At 40.4% G+C, this 25890-nt stretch overlaps 1 protein-coding gene across 3 annotated transcripts; it reads left to right on the top strand.

The window, feature by feature from the left end:
- Positions 1–540: 540 nt before the first annotated feature.
- acss2 (acyl-CoA synthetase short chain family member 2) lies at positions 541–24888 on the top strand. 3 transcript variants are annotated; one of them, XM_037104363.1, is made up of 19 exons: positions 541–1381; positions 3494–3689; positions 10186–10277; positions 10368–10471; positions 10566–10638; positions 13190–13265; positions 14052–14154; positions 15227–15271; positions 18282–18419; positions 18748–18918; positions 19600–19733; positions 19867–19999; positions 20185–20241; positions 21048–21128; positions 21241–21349; positions 21636–21704; positions 21826–22002; positions 22141–22215; positions 22415–24888. In XM_037104363.1, exons 1-19 carry the CDS (start codon positions 1255–1257, stop codon positions 22540–22542), a joined length of 2088 nt encoding a protein of 695 aa, XP_036960258.1. In that variant the 5' UTR covers positions 541–1254; the 3' UTR covers positions 22543–24888. The 3 variants fall into 3 exon arrangements, with proteins under 3 accessions (XP_036960258.1, XP_036960257.1, XP_036960259.1); XM_037104362.1 differs by having other exon boundaries at positions 15224–15271; XM_037104364.1 differs by lacking the exon at positions 15227–15271.
- The last annotated feature ends 1002 nt before the right edge of the window (positions 24889–25890 follow it).

The raw sequence follows: 25890 nt of genomic DNA, 5'->3' as shown, positions 1-25890 counted from the left end.
CCTCCAAAATTGAGTTAAGTGGAAGTTTAAAATAGCAGAAAATGGAGACAACCTTTTTATTCATTGCATGTTCAAACTTTTAATTTCGGTGATACAATCTAAACTCTACGAGGGAGACACGACTGACAAAGACTCAAAGACTGAACATTACATTAATCTTCTCTTCTTTTGAGGAGGAAACACTGAAAATTGTCTCTAGTTTCTGACATTTAAAGACCAAAAAACCTAATCGATTAATTGAGGACACATTCTACAGATTAATTCAGAATAAAAAATAATTGTTAGTTTTACAGCAGGACGTTCTCATGATGATTCCAGATAATATTTGGAAGACTGCTGCGGTCGAAAATCACTTATTTCTTTCCTCCATCATAAAAACAATCTTATCAGCACTTGAACGCCACAAGATGTCGCATTTACTTCAGACTATGCTCTGAATTCTGAGCTTTCGGTGAGTACGTGAAGGCATCGCGCGCTCTGATTGGCTGCTGGTCAAGGCCAAACAGAGTTCAGCGCCACACGCTCGCTCTCCTTGTCAAAGAGCAGAAGAAGAAGAAGAAGAAGAAAGCGCAGAAGAAGAAGAAGGAGGAGGAGCAGGTAACTGTCAGCGCAGAGACGAAAACAGTTCACCTCCGCGCTCCCGGACAGCATGAAACATTTTCTGCTGACTGAAAAGAAGCCTTTAATTTAATCACTAAAAGACACAAAGTGGAGCGACAACAGAAGGGCCTCGTCGAGAAGCGCATCACGCTCGTTTTCCTCGTCCGCTGGAGTAAGCTAGCTTAGCCCGTTAGCTTAGCAGCGACTCAACTCACCCGTGTCCGTCCGTGCAGAACTTCAGCATCGGGAGCGAGGAGATCCAGTCGGAGCTGCACTAGACCTGACCCGAACCCGACTCTACAGTTCCAGCTGCACGTTCTGGGTCCAAGCGCGACTTTTGCACGCAGAGATTTCACAAAACCGCCACGAAAAAAACATCCTGCAAAACAAGGAAGTCTGGATGAACTTTGCTGCTAGCCTGCTAGCTAGCACTTAGCCAGCCCTGCAGCTTGCACCGTTTCATTGTGCTGCTCTCTGCTGCAGCTGAGGGGGAGTCTGTGCAGCCTCTCGGTGCTGATATTGATGATCTGAAAGAGGATCTCCGCGTACAGTCGACATCTCGATCGCTATCTATCGGAGCTAGTCTGGTAGTTTGCTCTGCCACCACGTCTCTCATCTGCTAACTCGGAGAGGAGTCAAACAAACGCTTCAGACATGATTCCCGACAAAGCCCCGAAGGAGGACGTCTTCCACGGGTCCGAGGACTTGAAGAAGGAGGCTCATATCACCAGCTTTGAGAAATATAAAGAGCTCTACCTGAAGTCCATAGAGAACCCTGATGGTACGTGTTTATTTGTAAAATCTTAATCAAGTGTGAGATAGAGATCTTTAAGTGGATGGGTGCACCTGCCACACGTGACGTAAAGACAGCACCTGGCTGTATGATACTGTGTTAAAGATAATGCATTTCGTTTTAAACAGCAGTACACACAGAATATCGCACAGCTGCAGTAACATCTGGAGCAAACACTGTACAAACCCTCCACACGGATCTGAGTCTCAGATCCGCATTCAGCTGTTCTCACAAATCAGGACAACATTATTCATGTTCAGTCTCAGTGGAATAACAGAGATAATTATATTTTAAGGGTTTCGTTATCTGTATCAACAGTTCAGTATAATTAAGTATCTTTTAAGTCCTTATCATTTATTTGTTTAAGGAATTTTATGTTTCTCCGATTAAGTTATTTTTTCTTTTCTGTGCAATAATTAGAGGGTTAAATCTCTCTAACTCAAATCTCTAATCTGAATCTTTTGTCTCTGCTCGATACTTTACAACATGTGCTGCGTGTTGTTAATTTGAAAAAAAAAAAAATCTCTGTAATTTTCCAGTTTTCTACCTGTAGAGAAGAATTTTAAAGGAAAAAACAAAGAATAAAAACACATCAATCAAACTTTAAAGTAACACAAAGTGCTTCAATGTTTCTAATGAGGCTGCAGCTGATGATTATGACTGTTTGTGAGACAGAAAATGTATTTAAGATTTAACAGACGTGATAAACACAGATACCAAGAACACTGAATATCGGCCCGATTCTCAGTTTGTCCCTAAACTGCAGACGCGTCTTTGAGCTCTGGGAAACTGAACCTGCCCCCTTCTACCTGCTTTCTAATGTTCTACAGACTCAGTAATGATGTAGAATATAAATGTTAATCCATTGTAAAAATAACTGTTCTGTTGCACGATTTGTCAAAAAGCAGTTTACTCCTACAGTATTCGGTCTGATAGACTGTGACACAGTACTCAGTGAAGTGAGTTATCTTTGGTTCCTGGTTATAAGGAAGCTCCTCTGCTGAGGCCTTTGGGTGGGACGGGCCTCGACGCTGAATCTGTGCAGCTATTGTTTATCAAACAGGTCATTTCCTCGTGAAGTACGGCGGCATCGGAGTGGAACGAGAGAGGCAATCGAACAAGTTCCTCCTGCCGGCGGAAGCTGATGCTCAGGGCTGTTTTTATTACATCCACCAGAGTTTAATCATGTTGTAGAGTGGAGTTATTGTGACTTATAGTGAGTTAATGATAAGCAGCACATGTTGGTCTAATAAAAGTCTCACATAATGAAATCAGTGAGTTCTAACGGGAAGGAAATGTTGCAGCATGGAGTCAGTTAACCTCGAGTGTCATCACCATGTTGGCAGTTAAGTTCAGTTTCATTGAGTTCATCATTTACAGTCTCTGTTCAGAGTTTAAGAGCTCTGCTGGTAGATTAGTGCTGAATCTCCTGCAGACTTGGTTTGTGTCCTTTTAGAGCTGCAAGAATAGACATTAGATAAGTCTACTGCCGGTCCAGCTGCAATGATATGTTGAGCAATCAATTAGTCGATCGGAGGTAAAGTCAATTTCAGACAAATAAAAGTCAAACATTGGCTGCTTTCAGCTTCTTAAATGTGAAGATTTGCTGCTTTTCTTTGTGAAGTGAAGTTTTGAGGACAAAATAAGCAATTTGAAGACGTCACTTTGAACTCAGAAATTGTGCTGAAGATTTTTCACCATTTGTAGATATTTTGTAAACTTAATCACTGAATCATGGAAATAAAGTTGTTAATGAAATATAAACACAGACACATTTTCTGAGACATTGTTTCGATGTTCGTTGTGTTGTTTCGTGTTGAATGTTAAACTTTTCATTGATGAATTGCAAAAACAACTAAAAGTTGAATCTTTAATGAAAATGACAGCCGCTGTGATTTGCAGCCTTGGATAATTTCCTCTCCTGATCATTTCGACACATTTCATCAATCAAATCTTATATTTTCAGACGTGAGCGACCTGTAGAAGTGTTTATATGTTAATATATCTGAGATGCTGCCCTGCATCCTCCAGCTGTTACTCATGAAGAAATTGTCTCACCAGGAGGTTTCTCTCTCTCTCTCTCTCTCTCTCATCCTGCAGAGTTCTGGGGTGACATTGCCAAAGATTTCTTCTGGAAGACCAAACACACGGGTCAGTTCCTCGACTACAACTTCGACGTGACCAAAGGGGAAATATTTGTCAAGTGTATGGAGGGAGCCTCGACCAACATCTGCTACAACGTCCTCGACCGCAACGTCCACGAGAGGAAACTGGGCGACAAAGTGGCTTTCTACTGGTTAGTGTGTGTGTGTGTGTGTGTGTGTGTGTGTGTGTGTGATTCCTGTGGTTGATTGCTGACACGAAGCCTTTGTAGTGGTTTTAAAGTGAGTGTGTGTTCGTGTGTTTTCACTGTTTCACTTGGTTTGCATGTGTCTACGAGCACGAGGACTTCTCCTGCAGACGCAGAAGTTTTAAGTTTCATATTAAACTGGATCGACTCGTTTAGATTCTCTGAAGATCGACAGTTTCTTTTTTCTCTTCCTTCATTCAACCAGACGAAACAAACAGTGAGATTAACAGCTCACGGAGAGACGAGACCAAGAAGGCAGAACAAAAATTTAAGTTGCGATGATAAATACTGACACACTCTGAAGAGCAGAGACTCCCACGTTAATTATCTGTTTATATTCTCATCAAAACACCTTGAATTTGTTTCCTTTGCTGGCACACTGCAGCGTTTATTGTTGCTGCCAGTAGATCAGGTGCATCACATCACCTGAGTCCTCTGTGTTTGCACAGAAACAAACAAAGCCGGGACAGAAGCAGAAAACCATCAGTTCATAGAACTGCTCTGGGATCAAGACACACAGGAGCTTTTCAAGGTGCTCATACAGTCCAAAGATGTTCAGAATAACCTGCATTTTAAAAAAAATGTTTTTTTGGAATGTGGGACAAGAGAGACAAAAGTGTGAGAGATGGAGCCGAAGCTGGAGGGAAAGAAAAAAAGAGGGAATCATGGCGGGATGAAGTATGTGAGAAAGAGAGAGAGACAAAGGAGGGAGGATGAGTGCAGCTCCATTCATTCGATCCGCTGGTATTCAATCCTGTTATTGTGTTCACAGAGAGGAGCCCCTCACAAAGAACACACACACACACACACACACACACAGAGGAGAGCTTTAAATACATCCCTGACCCCCTTTAAACACACTTTCTCTTCTACTGAGGAATGTAGGCACGAACCAACACACTCCTTCACCCACAGTATGACGGTCAGAGCCACAAAAGAGTCGATTAATTGATTATTTCATTTTTAAAAATGGACCAAAAATAACAAATATTGACTTTCAGCCTGTTGAACTGGTGACATGAGACATGTAATTTTGAGGGCAACACATTGATTGACAGCACCGTTAATGTTCCAGCGAAAAACTGACGATAAATAATAAATGATCGATAATTCCAGTCGTACTGTCGTAAAAACTCAACGTGACGTCTTCTGATTCCTTCTTTTGTCCGACTGTAACTTTGAAATCCAAAAAATATTTTAAGAGAAGACGCAGAGAAACTGCAGATCTTTACATTCATTGGTTAGATTTTATATCATTAATCTGTAACAGCAGAAGTCGATAAGACGAGTGATGATTTGAATATTTAATAATTATTGTTGCTGCTGCGTTGGTGTTTGTTCTGCAGGGTGAAGTCGGTGATGTTTAGGAATTTATTTCTCTTCTTACTTTCTTCTCTCTCTTCATCATCAGACCTGCTCACATTCTTCCGTCTTTTCCTCGAGGCCGACTTTCTTTCTTTTCTCTGAACTTGTTCCTGTTTGTCCTGAAAGCCTCTCTCTCTCTCTGCAGCATCACTTCCTTTCATCATCTTTCTTTCTTCCTCTCGCTCTCCTCGCTCTCTCTTTGTGTCACTTGCCTCCAGTCGCTGATGTGTCCTGATGTGAACAGTGAAGCCACAGAGAGGAATGCAGTTGGACCGTTCTGAGCCTTTTTAAAAAGCCGGGTCATCCCGGGGGAGGACGGAGAAACGTGATTGAATGTAGCAGCGACACCAGAAATGAAACGTCTCTGGTTACTGATGTAGATCCAGATAACTTCTATCTGCTTGAAAGTTTCTTTGAAAGTTAGTCAGCAAATATTGATGTTCACTTTTTTATCTGTTTTTTTTCTTTCAGTCCATTAATTGTTAAAAAAAAAAAAAAACTCCAAAGACTTAAATAACAAAGAAAAGCATCAAATCCTCTAATTTAACAAACTTGATCCGGACTGTTTTGACTTAAAAAATAACTGAAAGTATTTATTAATTATCGACTCCTGGATTAATCAACTTATCTCTAGTTTCAGTCACTCATCATATTTTTGGGGCTTGATTGTTGCTAATATTGATCCTTTGTAATATGATCCGATCAGTCCTGATTCTGAGTATTAAAATCGACTTTCTGCTTACAAATTTTAAAGTAAACTTAACTGAACTGAACGAGGCAAATACACTCTTTGTTTTCCTTCTCTAGTCTCAGGTGAAAACTGTTTGAACTTGTGGAGTTAAATAAAGACAGTTTAGATTTATTTTCCTTCATTTAAAGTTATAATCAGAACAACTTTGTCTTCATCAAACTCAACCTGAAACCTGAAACATGAGCGACTGACTTCGTTCCTCTGAGACAAAAGTCTTGCAGGTCATCGTCTCGTCTGCGTGATTTGTTGCTTTCATGCCGGTTTATTTTTAGTGTGTTTGTCTCCTCATGAGTCCCTGACATTTAAATCCACAGTGTTGAAAATGGGTTTCACTGTTGTGTATTTATAGGTGTATGTACTGGAAAGTGTGTGTGTGTGTGTGTGTGTGTGTGTGTGTGTTTTATAAATGTGTGTACACGCCGTTATCTTAAATTTTCCGGCTGGGATAGCCGAGCAAAGAAACACCTTGGATGACCTTCGTTAAAACGTGCATGTGTAACAGTCGGTGTCAGAAAAACTCCAGGTGACAAAATAAAACAAAAATGAAGTCACTTTTATTTACAAAGGCTTTGTGCTGTTTAAAGGAATAAACATTGTTGAGATTATGAGTTTGTCTGCTGTTACGTGACACAACAGATGGTTTGTCAGGCATCTTTAGAAACGGGTCAGTTGTCGATGTTTTTCATGTTATTCTATCGAAGTTATAAATTCCAGAATCGTGACGACACTGTCTCAGAAATATTAATTATCTTTAACTGACGACGTCCCGGGTTTCCTTGTAGCGCTGCAACAATAAGTCAGTGGAGAGAAAATGATTTGCCAAATATTATTATAGTCAGTTAATTGTTTCAATATTTGCTGTTGAGGATTTGCAGCTTTTCTTCATCATTCGTGACAGCAGATGAAGAATTTTTGGGTTTTCTACTGAAGCAATCACTTTCTGGACTATTGTCAAGTTTAGTGGTAAATATTAGTTTTATATCAGGTTTATTCACAGAACTCAGTCGCTTCCTTTATAAATACGTGGTGCTGTTGAAGAGTAAACTAGTAAACGTATGAAAGGATTAACATGCAGGCGCTTTATGTACACCAGCCGGCTGTTCGATCGGGACGCCGTCATGTTCCCCGAGCGTCCACTCAACGCAGGAGGCAGACTGGGTATAAACGGTGTCTGCAGACCTGATTGTGAACGCAGCTCAGCAGCTCGGATATCGTGCGGGTGTGAAACGGTTATCAAGGTCGGAGCCTCGTCGTACTGTCAGTGATTCTGTGAATGCAGCGCCCATCAGCTGTTGTGCCAAGTGGGTCACAGAGACCTTTCAGCTATGCGGCCTCCCCTCCTACCAACATACACATTCAGATACAGTGTGTGCTACTGAGAAACACAACTGTCACACACAAACACACACACACACACACTGAGGCAGCAGTGTTGGCTGTTGGCTGCTGTTCTTGGTGAATTTCTGAGAAATCCTCGCTCATTGCTCCTGACAGAGATGTTTTGCAATCGTGTGTTTTTGCTGAAGTGCATTTCGATTTGTGCTGGAAAAGGCGAAGCTACTGCTAATGCTGACATTATCAACCAGAACGGGTTAGGCCACATCTACAGAGAGAGGAAGGCGAAGAAAAACACACACGTCACTCTAAATATGATTTCACTGCATGTTTCACTGCTCAGTAAAAGACAAAGTTGGACGAGTTTTGTGTTAAATCAGCTTGTTTCTTGAGGGAGTGTGTCACTGTGCTGTGATCGGTACATGTTGAACTTGTTTTCCTCAAATAGTTCAGCTCAGTAACTTTATGGTTTTGCACTGCGGTTGATCTGAGAACAAGCTAATGCAACAGAAAAAAAACAAAAAACATAAGAACAACAGTTCAGTTGAGGTGACGGTGAAGCTTCTTCAGGACATGTTTGAGCTTGTGTTTATTCCATGAAGCTCATAAGTCCTGTTATCTTGCAGCCTCTGTTTTTCTGTCTTCTCAGTTTTCTCCTCATGGTGCATTTAAAGATTTAAAGATATGTCATGTTGCATCTCTGTGTTAAAATGTCGCCTGTCGCTGCTTCAAGGAGAGGAAAGTCGGTGAACGAGACGAAACTTTGCATGAATAAAACTTTAAATTTTGCAATCATCTTGTTCCCGAGGCGCGTCAGACAGATTTCCATCAGCAGTGGCTGTTTGTTTGATAGTTTATACATCAACAGTGAAGCGAGTCTGACGACGCGGTGTTGATCCGGCCTCAAACAAGCAGCTTACTTTACTGCACGCTAGCTGTAAGATGACGTTAGCATGCGAACACCCAGCAGAGACTCTGGTTCTGGTTCTCTCTCTCGTCTGAATACATTTACCCCTCCAGCTCCAGTCGACCACCTGATCGCTGCTGCAGTCGGTTTGATCAACAGGAGTGAAGATAAATCCACGTTTAAATCCCAAAAGTTAGAAAGAAATCCCTGAGCTCTCATCCTGTCGGTGACCAGCTCCTGGTGTTTATTCCTCCAGAAGGTCTGGATCTGATCCGGACTCTCAGCAGCTGAGCAGCTGTGTCGGCCCGACACGGCACTCTGCAAACATCCCTCGTTTTGTTTTGATATTTAGCTCCATGGCGACAGAAGTTACATATTATGCACTTAAAACTTGACTTCTCGCTCTCTGTTTTCTTTGTTCTCGTCCCTGTTTGTGGCTTTCCCCCTCTAACCACCATCTTAATGCGCCCTCATCCCTCTTTCTCTTTTATTGACTCTGCTTCTTACTTTCTTTTGGCAATCCATCTTCTACCTGCACACATTTTTCCCTCAGGTGCACTTAAACCTTTTAGTTGTTAGGCTGTGCTCCAGTTCTCCAGATGTTTGGAAGTACATGTGTGAAGTTTAGTTTGCTGTGAGAATTGAAAGTTGCATTGGAGCATTTGTTGCATAATTTCCTGTTAGAACAAAATGGTGAAGAGCTTTAATTTATTGTGCAAGAGCTGCAAAACAAGTTGTGCAAATTAGGTCAAATGATCAATAATTCAATCAACAAAATTAAATCAACTGAAGGTTTTCTTCACTTCACTGTTTTTCTACCCTCATGAATGAAATGTCTTTCACTTTTGAAGACTTTTTCACTATTTCCAGACATCTTTTAAAACTACATAGATTTAATCTGTGCACCCTGAAAAACTAATCAGTTGATTTGATATAGTTTCAACTCTAATTGACATGAATTTATCCTGAAAATATGTTTAAAAGAAAACATGTATGTAATTTCTTTACCTCAGTATATATCATCATCATCATTCCTCAAACCTGTGAAAGTACTCAGAATTTAAAGTTCGAACAGTTCGGATACTTTAAATGAAGGTCTCCAGTCCAGAGAAATACACTTATACTTTTAATCTCCGGGGTTTGTAAGCAGATCAATTATATATTTTGATGTAATATTTTGTTGCACAGCGTCAGAGCCTCCCTCCGTCCTCCCATCACTGTTTGTCAGTCATGTTTCTAATCGTCTGCGATGCCGAGAGACGAGCGAGACGACGAGCACTCCAGGAAAGACTGTAATGTGATAACCTGGAGAGGCAGAACTGTCACAGCTCATTCATCCTGTGTGTGTGTGTGTCTGTGTGTGTGTGTCTGTGTGTGTCTGTGTGTGTGTGTGTGTGTGTGTGTGTCTGTGTCTGTGTCTGTGTGTGTGTGTGTGTGTGAGTGAGACCTTCAGTGATGCAAGCGAGCAGTTCCTGAAACACCCAGGATGATAACTGTGTTGTGAAAAAGGGGAAAGTTTGGTCGAGTTTCATAAGTGGGCTGAAGTTTTTACTGATGAAAATGTGGCAGCAGCAACAGTTTGTGTTTGTTGGCTGCTTTGGTTTTGTAACCGTGGTTTGCGGTGTGGTCGAGTCGACTCATGTGTTGAAAACTGGATCAACCTGCTCGATCACCTTCAGGCAAAGACTCAGAACTGTTCGACCCGAGGACGAGGACTTGTTTTAAAATGTGGAATTATTAAATTATTGTCTGATCCAGGTCTTAAACCCAAAGACTCTTTATTTACTGCCATAAATGACAAAGAACAGCAGCAAATCTGCACATTTAAGAAACTGGGAGCAGAGAATGTTTGACATGTTTTCCTTTAAAAAGACTTAAATTATTATTTGATAATCTAAATGGTTGCAGCAGTTTTAATTGTGACTGACAGATCAGTTAATTGACTAATCGTTTGGTTGCAGCTCAGGTATTTAAACGGGACTTGAACCGTGTTAGAGGCCTTGTTGATATATTGATTTGACATTTTAATCTAGTTTTAATCTTTTTGTGTGACACTTTTCTGTATGTTTTGATGTTTGTTGCAGGGAAGGCAACGAGCCTGGAGATGAGCTGACGGTGACCTACAGAGAGCTGCTGCACAGAGTCTGTCAGTTCGCCAACGTCCTGAAGTCTCAGGGTAAAACTGCCTGATCTGAAGTGTGGCGGTGAAGATTCGTCCTGCTTTATCATTTACTTGATTGGACTTTCTTTGTGTTGCTGTGTGCAGGAGTGAAGAAGGGCGACCGTGTCTCCATCTACATGCCCATGGTGGTGGAGCTGGTGGTGGCCATGTTGGCTTGTGTCCGTATCGGAGCCGTTCACTCCATAGTGGTGAGTTGTAGACGTGCGCAGCGTCAGCACGGTGAATTATGGTCAGATTGAGATTAAAGATGGGTGTTAACACTGTCTGTGCTGCTGTTTCTAGTTTGCAGGTTTCTCTTCTGAGTCTCTGTGCGAGAGGATCATGGACTCTCAGTGTTCACTGCTCGTCACAGCAGGTGGGTCATCAAATCTACATCGCAGGTTAACACACGTGTATTTCTGAGTATCACCACATAAATGCATCCGTAGAGACAGAAGGACGGTTGTGTGAGTTGTTCTTGTACTGACACTAACAGACTGGTCACAATGGTTCTGTGTTCTGCTGAGCTGCTGCTCCTCACAGATACAGACGGGCTGGTATGATGTCTTCAGGTCGTTTTCAGCTCTATTTTTGTTGAGAGCTGCTGGCGAGCCGCAGTTAATATGCGAGACTCCAGATCTGGAGACGCAGCCTCGCTTGACACGCGTTCGAGACGTGCTAGTCAGCCGGCGTGGCGGCTCCGACCTGCTAACATGGACGCCAAAATGAAAAGCGAGATGTTGCAGCGCTCACACACGCGCTGCTCACACAGGCAGTGTGTCCAGCCTGTAATCATATCACCTGCTGACGTGTCCTTTATCTCAAGACACTGATTCTGAACCAGCTCCGTGTCTGCAGCTCACCGTCTGACACTGAACTCTAGACTCTCTGCGCTCAGACGGGAAGTGACGAACATCCCAAACAGCCGACACATGCAGACTTTATCTTTTAATTGTACTGATGACGGACACTGTTCCCATCAGCAGATGGACAGTTGCGGCTTGACGAGATGATGAGATGAAATTATTTATTTATTAAATTATTAGAAAGTCAAAAACAAAGCTGCCCATCAGAAAAAGTAGATGAGAACAACAATTCAATCAATTTCAAAAGATCTGCTATAACCTTCCTTATGTTAATATTTGAAAGGTTGTATTCTCTAAACCGTTTTCCACCGTTTGTAGTTTGTCATGTTTTATTTTTCTCCTCTGCGACGGTTTAATGTTTTTCTGCCTGAAGAACTGGCGCCAGCTCCTGATGATTGGTGGATGGAAACCTGGATAATCAGTGATGTATTGTGGCATTGTGTTGAATTCTTTGTCACATAATTAACAGACGGTTCAGGTTGAGACGCCAGCGACCGAGCAGGAAGTGGTGTGACGCGTCCTCTGCAGAACAAGTCGCTCCCTCCGGCTCCTCAGGACGAGCTGCTGGGCTCTGACCACTAATCAAAGTCTTATTATCCGGATTAGAGTCTGGTGATATAAATCTGTTAATCCGCGGGGTTAGTGGCCTGTAGTTGGAGTCCACACACACACACACACACACACACATTTTTCTCATTCATAGAAGTCCTGTAAGTGGATCACAGAGTCTTTAGCTCGGGGCGTTTCATCCTGACCGACTGGGCACTTTTATTACGCTGTAAAGAGGAACGAGAGTGAGACGCAGCTCCACTGGGTCTCGTTGAGTTTTATTACAGCAGATAAAGTTTGTAAAGTGTCTCGTGTGAAGTGACTCATGAGGCGTGTTGTAAAACTGCATGGTGACTAACAGCAATGAATAACACAAATGTGACTGTCTCAGCTAGTTTTTGTATTATGTTGTGTTCAATTTGGAGTTTTATTGTGTCTTTTTTATATAGAGGATTCACTCTACTTTGTTAAATGACCCTGTTAAAAAATCTTAAAAGCACATTTATTCCTCTTCCTCAATAATAAATCTCTCTCCCTCTTTGCGGAAACAAATATTTTTATTGATTTATTTGTGTGTTTGAAAAACAACCTCTCAGATAATCTTAAATCATAAATGAAAATATTCCTGCACAAATAAATAAAATATTAAACAGCGGTAACCTCACCTCCCTGTAGTTTTTTAATAATTAAAAAAAATCACAGGGGAAAAACAATCTATCATCTCGATTCTGAAAACTCACCTCAGTCAACTTATTGTGTTTTATTGTGTCATCATTCTCTCCCTAATCTTGGAACTTTAGTCGTGTCCACAAAGCATTTTTTTCCCTGAGCTCCAGCGTCTGCAGCAGCAGGTGGCTGCTCAGAGGAAAGACGCAGCGCCCAACAGCTTTTTAAAAAAGCTGCTGGTCAGTTCGTCGTTGCTCTTTTGTATTCCTGGCTTAGGCGATAATGTTCACCATACTTTTATCACTTAACTTGTATCATGCACCCACATCCTCCTGCTCTGGTGTCACGATTTAAAAAACTCAGATATTAAACTGCACAGTGGCCGAGTGTTGCTCGAACAGCGACGGCTGATAAATATCTGTTGTCATGGAGAACAGCCACGTGCAGCGTTTAGTTTTCACGCCTCTTCTCAGCACTTTTCTGTATGTGGCCACGTGCCCTCATATCTCACGCCAGCTGACCAGGAAGTGATGCCTTTAAAGCACAACAACCACACAAAAACTCATTCTGAGCTTCAGGTGAAGCCAGTATGGATCTTCTGATGATTTAAGATGATGTTTGATGAGAGAATCAGGCGAATGTTAGCCTGTTAGCTGTGCTGCCTCCAGCAGCTCATCTTAATAACACTGCTCATATTCTGTCCCCGTCCCGCCCGCTGTTAGCCCGAACAAAACGAGTAGATTTGTCTGGTCCAGACTGTTCGGACCGCAGAATGAATCTCACCTCTTTCCTTTTCTCTTCCTCTCTCTCTTTGTTCGTGTCTCATTTCATCTGTCATCGCTTCAGACGGCTTCTATCGAGGAGATAAGCTGATCAACCTGAAGCTCTTAGCTGACGAAGCACTGCAGAAATGCAGAGACAAGTAAGCTGTCTGCACACACACACACACACACACACACACACACACACACGCGCACACTTCTGTATTTGTGAGGACCCTCCCTGACACAATGCATTTCCTGACCTGTGACCCTTCCTGTAACTGTCTTAATATGATGTAAATGTACACGTGTGTTTTATTAACACTGACATGGTAGAACTCAGTTCGTTAGTTTAGAGTTAGACTGGTTATCAACCCTGAACGATTATCTGGGCCGATATTCAGCACTTTCCGTTATTGGTATCAGAGATTTTTCTGTCAGTTTGCAAAGTAACAAGTAACTCGATGCATCCACAGTGGAGAGGAAGTATAAAGTCCCTGAACAGTACTGCAGTAAATTGTCCTGCAAATTCTGGCACAAAGATTTTCAGTTTTTCTGCTAATATGAGTCCCAAATATCAGTTTTCATTCTCCTTGATTTCTAATGATCAGTATCGGCCCCTGAAAAAGGCTATAATCTTTAGATTTCACACCATACATGCATGACATTAATCCAGAAACAAATCAGGTGACACTCATCTAATCCCGGAATGAACAAAGTTTTATTTCAGGTAAAACTAACACAAATATGATCATGACATGTTTGTTTCAGGTTCTTTCTCTTGAGCTGGAATTTAGAAAAAGTCTCCACACATCAACCATCTGAAGTGTCTCTGTGTTTCTCTGCTGTGGAACTAAAGGATGTTGGGACATGAAAAGATGAGCAGTGCCAGAAAAGCTCACTGAGCTCCGGAGCATCACGGTTCTGACCCTCATGTCTCTCTGCAGGGGTTTCCTAGTAAAGAGGTGTATAATGCTGAAGCACTTGTCCAAAGAGCCAGAAGAGACTCTGGGTTCTCCTCCAGCCAAACGCTCCTGTCCGGATCTGCAGGTAAACACAGAGTCACTGTGGCCTGCGGTGCTTTTACTGTCCCATCATATCATGCAGTCTCATCCCGCTGCATCCCTTAATTCAATTTAATGTAATTTGATTTAATTTAATTTAGTTCACATCATTGCTTCCCTTCTCGTGTGTTTGTCAGATAAAACTCGACAGGGTCAGTTTCATGAAACATTTAATACTAATTGGACTAGAAAGGCGACTTTCTGGATCTCTTTAATTCTCAACTAATCACATGAAAAAGATAAAAACCCGAAAATCTTTTTTTTTTCTGGAGCTGGAATATTGTTCTTCTCCAGGCTGCACATCAGCAAACAAACAGTTCCTGCTCAGACAAGATAGATCAGATCTCCAATATAAAGATAAGTGTGATAACCTGGGAAATGTTAAGAAAACCACAACGTAAAGAAATCAGGGCTCGTCGTCTAGAAACGCTCACCAGAGCACCAGATGTGGATTCATCCGCCATTACCTCCTGTTTGTTTGTGTGATTTGACACCACAGTGAGCAGCTGTTTTTAGAGAATCACTGAAGTGATTTGTAAGTTTTGCATCTTCAGTAGGAACCAATGATCCACAGAGAGGAAGTCACAAAGTATTGACAGAAGGACTGACGTACTGTTGGTTTGGGTCTTTTCATGTGATTTATTAACGATACAAAAAACGAAGAGCAAAACCAGCTTGATTCTTTTGAATAATATTCCATTTCATATTCGTTTCTGTCGTCAGTTGTGCCTCTGAATTCTGATGTTGTCGATTATGACGTTATTGTTCCAACAATCGAGGGCTGTATTTAATTCTCCTCAACTTTTTTTATGTTTTATTTCGGTGGAGAAAAAAAATCTCTGGGTCTTGTTTTCTGTGAAACTGAACCTGTCGCATCTACATGGTTATTTATTTTTTACTGAATTAGTCCTGGAAAACTTCTTTAACTTCTCTTAATGTGTCAACTCGAGGTGACGTTGTAGACCCTGTTAAGTTTGGGTTTTTAAAATAACCACTTTCCCTCATTAACTTCTCCTCCTCCTCCTCTTCCTCTTCCTTTCTTCCCTCCCGTCCAGCAGGAGAAACAGACAGGGAGAGTAAAGAAAACACGTCCTGTTCCGCAGGTATTTTCATTCCCTCTCCCTCCACTAAAACCCCCATAACACTTTTCGGTTTTTGCTTTTCTGAAGGACACAAGCAGAATTTTCATTTTCATCATCACTGCTGTTCGGTAAAAATAATAAACAAAAGTCACAGGACATTTATTTCGTTGTCTTTCTGGACATGAAATCTATGATCCTAAATATATTTAAGCTGTTAAAACTAATTAAGAATCTATTATTGCTGATTTATTGTTTTTACTCATCAGCAGCAGTTTATTATTCCTGCGAGTCTTTTCACAGTTCAGGTGACATTTGTGAACATGACAAAATGATTTTTCCCTGTTAAAGAAATCTAAACTGAAATTTTCTGCTGAAATGAAACGATATAAAACTCGTGTTTACGTCCTCATGTCGGCTTTTAAAAACTACTTTTACGACTGACTCAAGTTTTTGGCTCTAATCTGCAGACGAATCAAATAAAACAATTGGGAATAATTAACTGTACTGTAACTGAAAGGTTACCATGCACCAAAAAGGGAATATATTATTTTTTGTTCTCAGATGTCGATCTGTCTGGATTCACTGGAATAAAATGTAAATTCTCTGTAAGTGTTTTGGATTAACAGTTTTTCCTCCTTGTGTTTTTGCTGTGAACACTGTGTTGAGGTCGACTGCACTCTTGAGGAGTTGAGCACCTTTTTTTTAATTATTTTTTTTATAGCTTCTGTATGAAATGAGCTGCTGTTTCTGTTTCACACTCCATAAGTCAGGAAAGAACCAGGGGTCTGCTGTTGAGACTCACTTTGATTTAGATTTCTGGTTTTTAAACACATTTGGCTTCTACTATTTTCAACTTTCTCAAGGCCTCGTGTCTCTTCTTCAGTTGACTTCACTCTCATCAACGTCCACTTTTTCTTTTAACCTGATCGCACTAATTTAAAACCATTAAAGGTGCAACATGTGAGATTTGGCCGGCTGATACCAAAAGGGGGGTATCATTAGAGAAACCGCTAACTGTAGCTGCTAACTGTAGCTGCTAAATGTAGCTGCTAACTGTAGCTGCTATGAGTTTATTAGCTCTGTTAGCCTTGCATACAGCGATCCAGACCGCTTTACCGCAGTAGCACAGAAGCTTTGGACGGGGCAGGTCATGGTTAGCATGCTGACTTCAGTGGATATCTGTGCAGCAGTACACACAAACATTGTTCTGTCAACAAGATTTCACATCCTGTTAATAATTTTAGTTTATTTTTTAATATTTTCAGCTAAAACTAATTTGCACCTTGAAGTGAACACTATCACCTCACCCTTTGCATCCAATATATTAAAGGTAAAACAAAAACAGAGACAAAGTAATTTATCATGTGGATCATTAAAAAACAAAACAAAAGAAAAAGTACTTAAAGGAGCATTCTGTAGATTTGGGGAAGAAATGTTAATGAGAGGAGAAACATCTTCACTGACAAAGTAACTCAAGAAACAAACTGTCTTTGTTTTTCATGACTGAATAAACAAACTGACCTTTAAGGAAAACACATTTTATACTGTTTTACTTTGTTTATTTGTGGCGGACCCTGCCGCCTCTCTAACAGTGTTCTGGGACCTTATTCTCCTCTGAGAACAGCTTGTTTAAAATTTGGGGTTTGAATTTCTTCTTCAAATCTACATAGAGCCCCGCACTTCTCAACGTATTTTTATCATTTTTACTCTCCACATTATATTTACCCCTATTTTCATCCCCTTGGTTTTTCTTTGAATCACTCACTCAAATTCAGTTGCATTTAAAATCATACTTTTCATTATTTTATGTCATTTTTGCATATATTTGCCAAATTCAGAAAAGTATTCCTGTTAATAACATCATACTGCTTTCAGCCCTCACTGCATATTATACATAATTTTACTGTGTAATTAATCACCCAGATCCCTCCACTTATTGATCCTCCAGTCAGGTTTAAATAGATTTACTTTCCTCCTCGTGTTTCGGACACAAACAGACCCCTCGTTCTTTCTGAGTAACCTCAAGACTTTGTCTCAGGGAGCAGAGGTGGAGCCTTGTGGTTTCTCTTATCACTGACCTCATTATTACTCTGTGCTGTACGTGCTGTCGGCCTCACTTCTGGAAACTGTGACATCTAACCTGCCTGCGTCAGTGTGACAGACTTCCAGTAATCACTCCTCCTCCTCCTTCACCTGTCACAGCTCCAGAACTGTGGTGCTGTTTTCTCTCCTGTGTCACATTTAAAGATGAAAACAAACTGCGGTAACATATTGATAACTTGGAAACATCTTAACATGAGGTCGTGATAGAAAACACAAGGCTCTGCCAACACGATCTCAGCTCTGAAGAAGAAAGCGGCTTTATGGAAGATGTGTAACGCTGAGTGGACGTCAGATTTGGGTCACTTTACTGTTTTATTGAGCTCACTAGATTTTCTTTTTTGATTTTTGATACATATTAATTTATCATCATTCAGAGTTGAACTGAGGCACTTTCAGAAACATTTTTTGCAGTCATAATGTATTTTATGACTAAATCTGTCCTCCTCATCTTGATCTCTCACTTCTCTTTTATTATTGTTAGTCCAAATATGTTGTACCCACGTCTACAAAGAGAAATCTGCCCCATTTTTCTTTAAACTACATGAAAATTGGACTTTATTTTGTTGTTTTTATTTTAATCTTGTATCAAACAGTAAGTGACCCAGTTCTGACTGACACAGAGGAAATAAGTTACAATAACATTTACTTGTCTGTAACTTCTCTAACAACTCTTTGGTGCCTCGTTCACTCAGATTAACAATTTTCACATGTTTCTCTTGTTTGCACTCTTTACCAGCTACACGTCTGTCAAACTAACTAACTCCACTTTGGTTTGTGTTTTAGATTGTAGAGACGTTTGTTTTTATTTCTTGGTGACTGATTTCATTGATATCTCGGGGATTCGTGTGTTCATCTGTTTGTGTTCATGCATGTTTGTGTATATGTCTGTGTCTCCTTTGTGTGTGTGTGTGTGTGTGTGTGATACCAGGTCCCGTGGAATCCAGACGTGGACTTGTGTTGGCACACTCTGGTTGGTGGAGAATCAGACGAGTGTGAACCAGAGTGGTGCGAGTCTGAAGATCCTCTCTTTATCCTCTACACTAGCGGCTCAACCGGCAAGCCAAAGGTAGAACACACGAACACACACACACAAGAACTAGTTGTGTGTTTTTTGAGTTTCTTCAGCTTGTTTTCTGTAAACTTGTTAAACTCCCAGATGTTCATTGTGTATCAGACTTGGTGCTCACATGATAAGTCTGTCGTATCAAGTGTTGGATATCAAATGTCATAACCAAACCATTTTATCCTGTTAGACATATATATGTCACATTTTATTGTAATTTTTGTGTGAATTCTTGAGTTATGAAATGTGTTTTGTGAGGTCGCAGTGACCTTGACTGTCGCTGGTGACTTGTAAAGATTCTCATCACGTCCTCGTCTCGTCTCGTCTGCAGGGAATTCTTCACACCATCAGCGGCTACATGCTCTACACTGCCGCCACCTTCAAACTGGTGTTCGACTACCAGCCTGACGACGTCTACTGGTGCACGGCGGACATCGGGTGGATCACCGGACACTCCTACATCACCTACGGCCCGCTGGCTAACGGGGCCACCAGCGTGCTGGTGAGTGGAGCCTGAGCGATGGAGGGATTACCCAACTTCCTGTTTTTACAACTTTCAGACAACTTGGCTTGCTGGAGCTCTATTGTGGTCGACTGCAGGTGGTGTCTGATGGTGTGCAACTAAAGAATACAGGCCAGCAGAGTCATCAAAATACATCCGTCCTATGATCTTTGTTTAGAGCGATAGCGTTACGCAGGGGTGCCACGATTCTCCAGATCCAGTAATCAATTTAACTTTGGATTTTAAGGTCACAGCCCCAGATCATCAGTTTTATGTCCTGACATTTGTATTTACATTTTCAAATCTTGTTTGAAAAGAGACTGGATAGTACCAAGTTTGACATGAGTCATAGGTGACACCATGCACACCCCCTTATCTCTTTTATTTTTATTTTATTTTATTTTTTTGTGGTGCAGAGAATTGATTACGCAAAAAGACCTCCCTCAGATGACAACAATGACAACTGCTGTTTGTTATTATAATTTGAATGTGCTTTAGTTTTCATGTGTTTTGGTTGGATAACACATTTTTAAAAACATGACATGAAGGATGTTATTCAGCATTTTCTGACATTTTATAAATGATCGTTGGCTGCTCTGTACTCCAGTTCCCCAGCCTGAAATGTGACGTCAAAGTCTTTGCTGAACTGTTTCTGATGATTTTTTTCTGTGTGTGTTTCAGTTTGAGGGACTGCCTACGTACCCAGATGTTAGTCGTATGTGGGAGATTGTGGACAAATATCATGTGACCAAGTTCTACACGGCTCCGACCGCCATCAGGCTGCTGATGAAATACGGCAGCGAGCCGGTGCAGAAGTGAGTCGTGTCTGAACATCACAAAATGGCTTCCAGTGATTTGGTTTATTCTACGACACAACCCTGTATTTTCATCAAAAGCCGTTTTCATTGCAACAGGAAGGTGATGTTCTCCATCTTATCGTCTCTGCAGGTATAAGCGAGAGTCTCTGAAGGTTTTGGGGACGGTGGGCGAGCCCATCAACCCCGAGGCCTGGCAGTGGTACTACACTGTGGTGGGAGAGAAGAAATGTCCGATTGTCGACACCTTCTGGCAGACAGAAACTGTAAGTTAGAGTTATCACAGTTTCCAATTAGAATTAAATATGTGTTTAATATCATCCTCCATGAACCGTCTTTAACTGGGGACCAGTGGTAACAGGCTGTGCTGCCCCCTGCTGGACAGACAGGTTAGTTACATCACATGAGATTTTAAAAATAATCTGAACTGGATGTTTTTTTTGCCTTTCAGGGTGGACATGTGTTGACTCCTCTACCTGCAGCCACACCCATGAAGCCTGGATCAGCTGTGAGTAAATAACACACACACACTTTGTGCATTTTATAGTAGGTAAATTCAAAGAGCAGAATTCATACACAAGGTGGTTTCAGTGTGCCTTAGAAATGATCTTTTAAAGGAATAAAACAAAACCTAAAAAGGTTCAATAACAAATATGAAATACACATATGAAAGCAATAATTTAATGTTTAATAACCTGACAATTCTACAGAACTGTAGCTTAAATAGGAAGAACCATGTGTACCTTTATTTGAATAATCGCTGTGAAGTACAGGACAGTTAATGAACAATTTAAAATAAAAACCACTGGCCAGATTTATGTTAAAGCCTTCTTCTTGTCCACAAGTAATGAAGATTGACAAGGCAGCAAGTCTATAGTATAACATTATAGTATACAGTACAGTACTATAGTATAACATTATAGTATACAGTACAGTACTATAGTATAACATTTATGAGCCACTTTGTCACATGAAAATAAAAATAAAAATTTGAGGTTCATGTGTTCACTAAAATACTGTCAGTTAATTTATGTAACTACATTTAAAAACAGACAAAATAATGGACAGCGGGTTGATGAGAATAACAAGGTGATAAAGATTTGTTGAACATTATGCATTAAATATGACATGACTGACACATTTCTGCTTAACGTTTCAGAATAATTGCCAGTTTTTATTGTTTTCTGATGCCTTCTTAAGTTTGTCTTCTGAGATTAGATGAAACTGAAATCATGCTCTGATTACTGTCTAACTCTGTGTCATGATAAATAAATTCTCCACAGTGGCAAACATCTTTCCTTTTCTGTCCTACAGACGTTCCCGTTCTTCGGAGTCGTGCCGGCCATCTTGAATGAGTCGGGAGAAGAGCTGGAGGGTCCGAGTGAAGGATACCTGGTCAGGATTATTATTATTATTATTATTTATATTATCGTCTCTTTAAATGGTATAGATCAGGATGTCTGTGTTGTTCATGTGTGTTGATCGCCGTCGTCTGCCTTTCAAACAGGTGTTCAAACAGCCGTGGCCCGGTGTGATGAGGAACGTCTACGGAAACCAGAAGAGGTTCGAAACCACCTACTTCCAGAAGTTCCCTGGATACTACGTGACGGGAGACGGTGAGAGATCTGGTTATGATGAAACTCTGTCTGGGATACATGAGAATAAGAGTTCTCCTTCTTGTTCACTTAGTTATGTTTTGAACCATCCTGTAATGATAACTACCTGTTTAGACTCTTATCTATCAGAACATCATTCTGTGCATTATTAGTTTTCTTTTGGATATTTTTTAAGCTTTAAAGACATCATCCCCCCAGTACAACTACGATCTTCAGCTCTGTGTAGTAGGCTTAATGTTTATGACACTTTCCTCAACTTTTATTTTTATTATTTGTTAATCTGCAGGTTGCCGTAGGGACAAGGATGGATACTTTTGGATAACAGGGAGGATAGACGACATGCTGAATGTCTCAGGTAAGACCGACTGCTGAGTTGATTTATAACAATGTAATGCACAATGTGAATTTATTCTCTCCGTGATAAATTTACAGTGTAGGATCTGATAACTTCCCCCTCTCCTCTCTCCTCCCTGTAGGGCACTTATTGAGCACAGCGGAAGTGGAGTCGGCTCTCGTTGAGCACGAGGTCGTCGCCGAGGCTGCCGTGGTGGGCAGACCGCATCCTGTCAAAGGAGAGAGCCTCTACTGCTTTGTAACGCTCACTGATGGAGTGACGTTCAGCCGCGAGCTGGAGGCAGATCTCAAGAAGCAAGGTAGGTTAACGCGGATGTTTGTATGGCTCAAGTAGAATTTTCTTCTTATTTTTTTTTCCCTGGGTTTACCTGAAGATGGACTTAAAAACAGTTTCTGCTAAACTGGATTCTGATGTGATTTGCTTTTGATGTTCGCAGTACGGGAGAAGATCGGTGCCATCGCAACACCAGACTACATCCAGGAGGCTCCAGGTCTCCCCAAGACCCGATCTGGTAAAGTTACCAAACTGACAGAAAATTGATTGTTTAGATCAAAAAGCAAATCTGCATCATTTGGACAAACCAAAGAGCCAAACACAAAAATCACTTTTACACTTTTATAGAAGCTTTCACTTCACCTCCATCCTTCCTTGAGTGTTTGATCACCCCAGACAAACACGCTGTCATCACCTGTGTTCTTCTGTGTGTGCAGGTAAGATCATGCGCCGGGTGCTCCGCAAAATCGCCTGTAACGAACGAGACCTGGGCGACATCTCCACGCTGGCCGACTGCACGGTCGTGGAGCAGCTCTTCCAGAACAGATGCTCCACCGCGGTGTGACGACCTCCAGCATCCTCTCAGGGAGGCTCCGACTGCAGCCGCACACGCCAGCGGCCACAGACACAACCAGGGAAGAGGAAGAGGAAGAGAAGGAGGAATTCTACCAACTCGGTCTTGTCCAACAAACAACCTTTAGCTCCTGATGAGTACTGCTGGTGTGCAGCAGAGTCTGTATTTAAAATCACCCCACTGTCCTTATATGTAACAACAGACAGCAGCAGCAGCAAGAGACACAATATCTGGTCACTAGTTAGACTTCCCACTCCTGTAGAGGTAGTTGTAACAGATTTTAAGTGTAGGGATGAATGAGTCATTGGCTGAAATGTCGTCTAGAGTTTAACAGAGTTGCTGCTGTTTAAAAACAAGGCAGTGGTGAGTGTGACAGAGAGAAGCCAGAGGTTGTTTCAGTGAAAGACCGTCCTGCAGTTCAGCTGTGTGGACGAGGGAGAACAGAGCATCACTTCACTTGGTTTTATTCCAGAGTTTAAGACAACACTCAGCAATATCTGCTACTTAACTGCTCAAGTTAACTTGTACAACACAGTGAGTCCTCCGTCACTGTTTTCCTGCGCTGGAATAAGGCTGAAGTGATGTGCTGCCTTTACCTGCCCTGTAGTTAACGCATACAAGTCATCTCCTCCCCTCGCTCGCTGCCATAGTACTGTTAATGTACACGGATGATTAGCTAAATCTGAGAAAGCTCAACATTTATACTAGATCTAATTTCTGTTGTAATTTTTTTATTTAGATTTGTGTAATTTTTTTTTTCTCGTTTTTATTCCAACTAATTTTGACGTAGGCTTCATTTGGGTATTTCCGTTTGTGTGTCTGTGCGCTTCTATGTTTTTTTTGTTGTTTTTTTTTTTATGTTTGTTTGTTCCGTCAGTGTCAGAGAAGTGTTTAGGCTCCTCTGTCAGATGGAAACTGGGAAAGAGTGTTTTGCCTCATGCGGCGCAGGACACCAGACAGCCGGCTCCTCTCACAGAAACCTCCAAAACCAGCTGCAGGTCTCATGTTGAAAAGGGAAAAATTCTGTCACGCATCACCCAATGACTCAAAACTGTTTCTCTGATTGAGTCTTCTAGACTTTTATTCATGTTTCATTTTTAAGTAAGACTTAAAGGTGTTGATTAAAAAGGTACCAAATTTAATCCCAAATTGACATAATTATATAGAAGTACAAATTGAGTTAAAAAGATCCACAGCGTTAGGAGTTGACAGAACTCATGTGTGACAGATTAACTCTCTTTATTGCCTAAAGGTCAGATCTTAATATGGTACTATGAAAATTATATGTTATGAAGTCTGTTAAATCAAAGCTAAGGCTCCGTGAAAAAGAATAATTTTCCTGCCTGTTGACAAGAGAACATCAGAGAGTGAATTCAAGCTCGTTGGTGCCGTCTTAAATGTTTGATTATTCCATGAAAAGATCAAAACTAATTGGTTCTTGTGAAGATGTATATCTTTGAAACACCTCACAAATGCATAGTTAATTTTTTTTTTTTTTTTTTGGTAGGGCTGAAACTCTCAGGAAATCTTGGTCTTGGTGCATCGATTCTGACCTTTTGATGTTTTAATCTGTTTAATTTACAATTTTGGGAGGGAAATGCTGGAGGCGATACCCCTTTAATCCACACGTGGTGCTCTTGTGAGTATTATTAATGAAGGAACAACAGTGGAGCTCCCTGGTGTGTTTTAATAGATTTTGGCACAGAGGAAGAAGATATATCAGACTTTAATACATTCAATGTTGGTTTCGGTCCTTTCATGGAATACTCTAAATTTAGACAGGGAAAATGTGGCTTCAGATCCAGTGTCTGCATGAAAAGCCTACATCTACATCTTAAACTTCATTTTTTCTGTACTTGAAAAGGTTAAAAATAACACACAGTTCACAGCGTAAAAATGAATCAAATACAATTCAACATCTGAGCTAAGAGCTCATCTGGACCTGGAAATGTTTCTGTTGCAGACGTCTGTGATTGCGAGAATAATTTGATTCATCTGACATGAACCAGAAGCAGGACATCAAACAGATTTCATCAGCTTTTCATCATTATTATTGTTGTTATTTTTTTAATTAATTTGTTGCCGTTTGTGTCTAAATGTGCCAACATAAGTAACAGTGGAGCGGGTTGTATAAAGCTAATAATTGTATCTAATGTTTAAAAAAACAGTGCAGCTGCTTATTTGATTTTTGTCTGTATAATAATGAGGGTGAAGGAAAGAGAATTTTGCTGTTTGGTTGTTTTTCCCCTCTCTGTTCATCTTTAGTTTTGTTTTCATTTCCCTGTTTGTATCAACGTGTATGCAATGACAGTAAAAGGACATGACTACTGCCTCTCATCCTCTGTCACTGGCTGTTTCTTAACAAAATGTTTGTTCGGGAGAATTTGATGCGTTTTTGCAGAAATATTGTTTTACCCCTAAGGTTCTTGGATATGGAGAGAGAGAGATATATATATATATATATATATATATATATATATATATATATATATATATATATATATATATATATATATATATATATATATATATATATATATATATATATATATATATATATATATATATATATATATATATATATATATATATATTTTTCATCTCCAAACTGCATGTTGTTTTTTGTTAACGATGTGTGAAGGTTAATAACTTCTTGAAGTTCTCCGGTTTAGGATTAAACAGATTTGACATGAATTTTTGTTCGGCCCAAAAAGTGCAGTTTATTTACATCAGGATCATGAGCAAGAAGTTAGAGGATGAACCACTGTTTCTTGAGAAATCAGTAAGATCTGTTGGTGTGATTGTCACAACTAAATTTCAAGAGTTAATCTATTCATGAAAAAATGTATGCGATAAAACTTTGTACACCCAAATACATTTAGAATGACAGACTGAGCAAAAAGAAATGAAAACTGATTCTGATTGTTAGGCCAGTGGAGTCTGAACAAATGGCACTTAATTTGTTGTTAAAATAGGAATAAATCATTTGAACACTAATATATATATATTTCTCTGGGATTTACAGTTATTTAAATGAAACCTAAAAAAGTTAGGAACTAAAAAGACCAACAACTCAAACATCTGAGAGATTATAGTGAGACCAAACTAAACCAGGTGCTGGTTAAATCATTTCTATTTAAGAAGCTGATCTTTATGTTTTCTTATTCAATCTGAAATCTCAATTTGAGATGTAACTTAAGCAATTAAATAAATGTAGCACACTGAGAATAATTGTCTGTGAGATGTAGTGGAGTAGAAGTATAAAGTGGGATAAAATCAAGATACTAAAGGAAAGCAGAAGTACAGATTGTTTGAGAAACAGAAGCACTTCAGTAAATG

Source organism: Acanthopagrus latus, chromosome 7 (assembly GCF_904848185.1).
Source record: "Acanthopagrus latus isolate v.2019 chromosome 7, fAcaLat1.1, whole genome shotgun sequence".
In the NCBI taxonomy this organism is placed as follows: domain Eukaryota; kingdom Metazoa; phylum Chordata; class Actinopteri; order Spariformes; family Sparidae; genus Acanthopagrus; species Acanthopagrus latus.
This window is presented reverse-complemented; position numbering and strand designations above follow the sequence as displayed.

Coding starts and splice junctions, on each gene's coding strand:
- acss2 (XM_037104362.1), top strand. CDS start 1,255: ATGATTCCCGACAAAGCCCCGAAGGAGGACGTCTTCCACGGGTCCGAG. Junction 13,266..14,051: donor CTGCAGAAATGCAGAGACAA/GTAAGCTGTCTG, acceptor GTCTCTCTGCAG/GGGTTTCCTAGTAAAGAGGT. Junction 21,350..21,635: donor ATACTACGTGACGGGAGACG/GTGAGAGATCTG, acceptor GTTAATCTGCAG/GTTGCCGTAGGGACAAGGAT.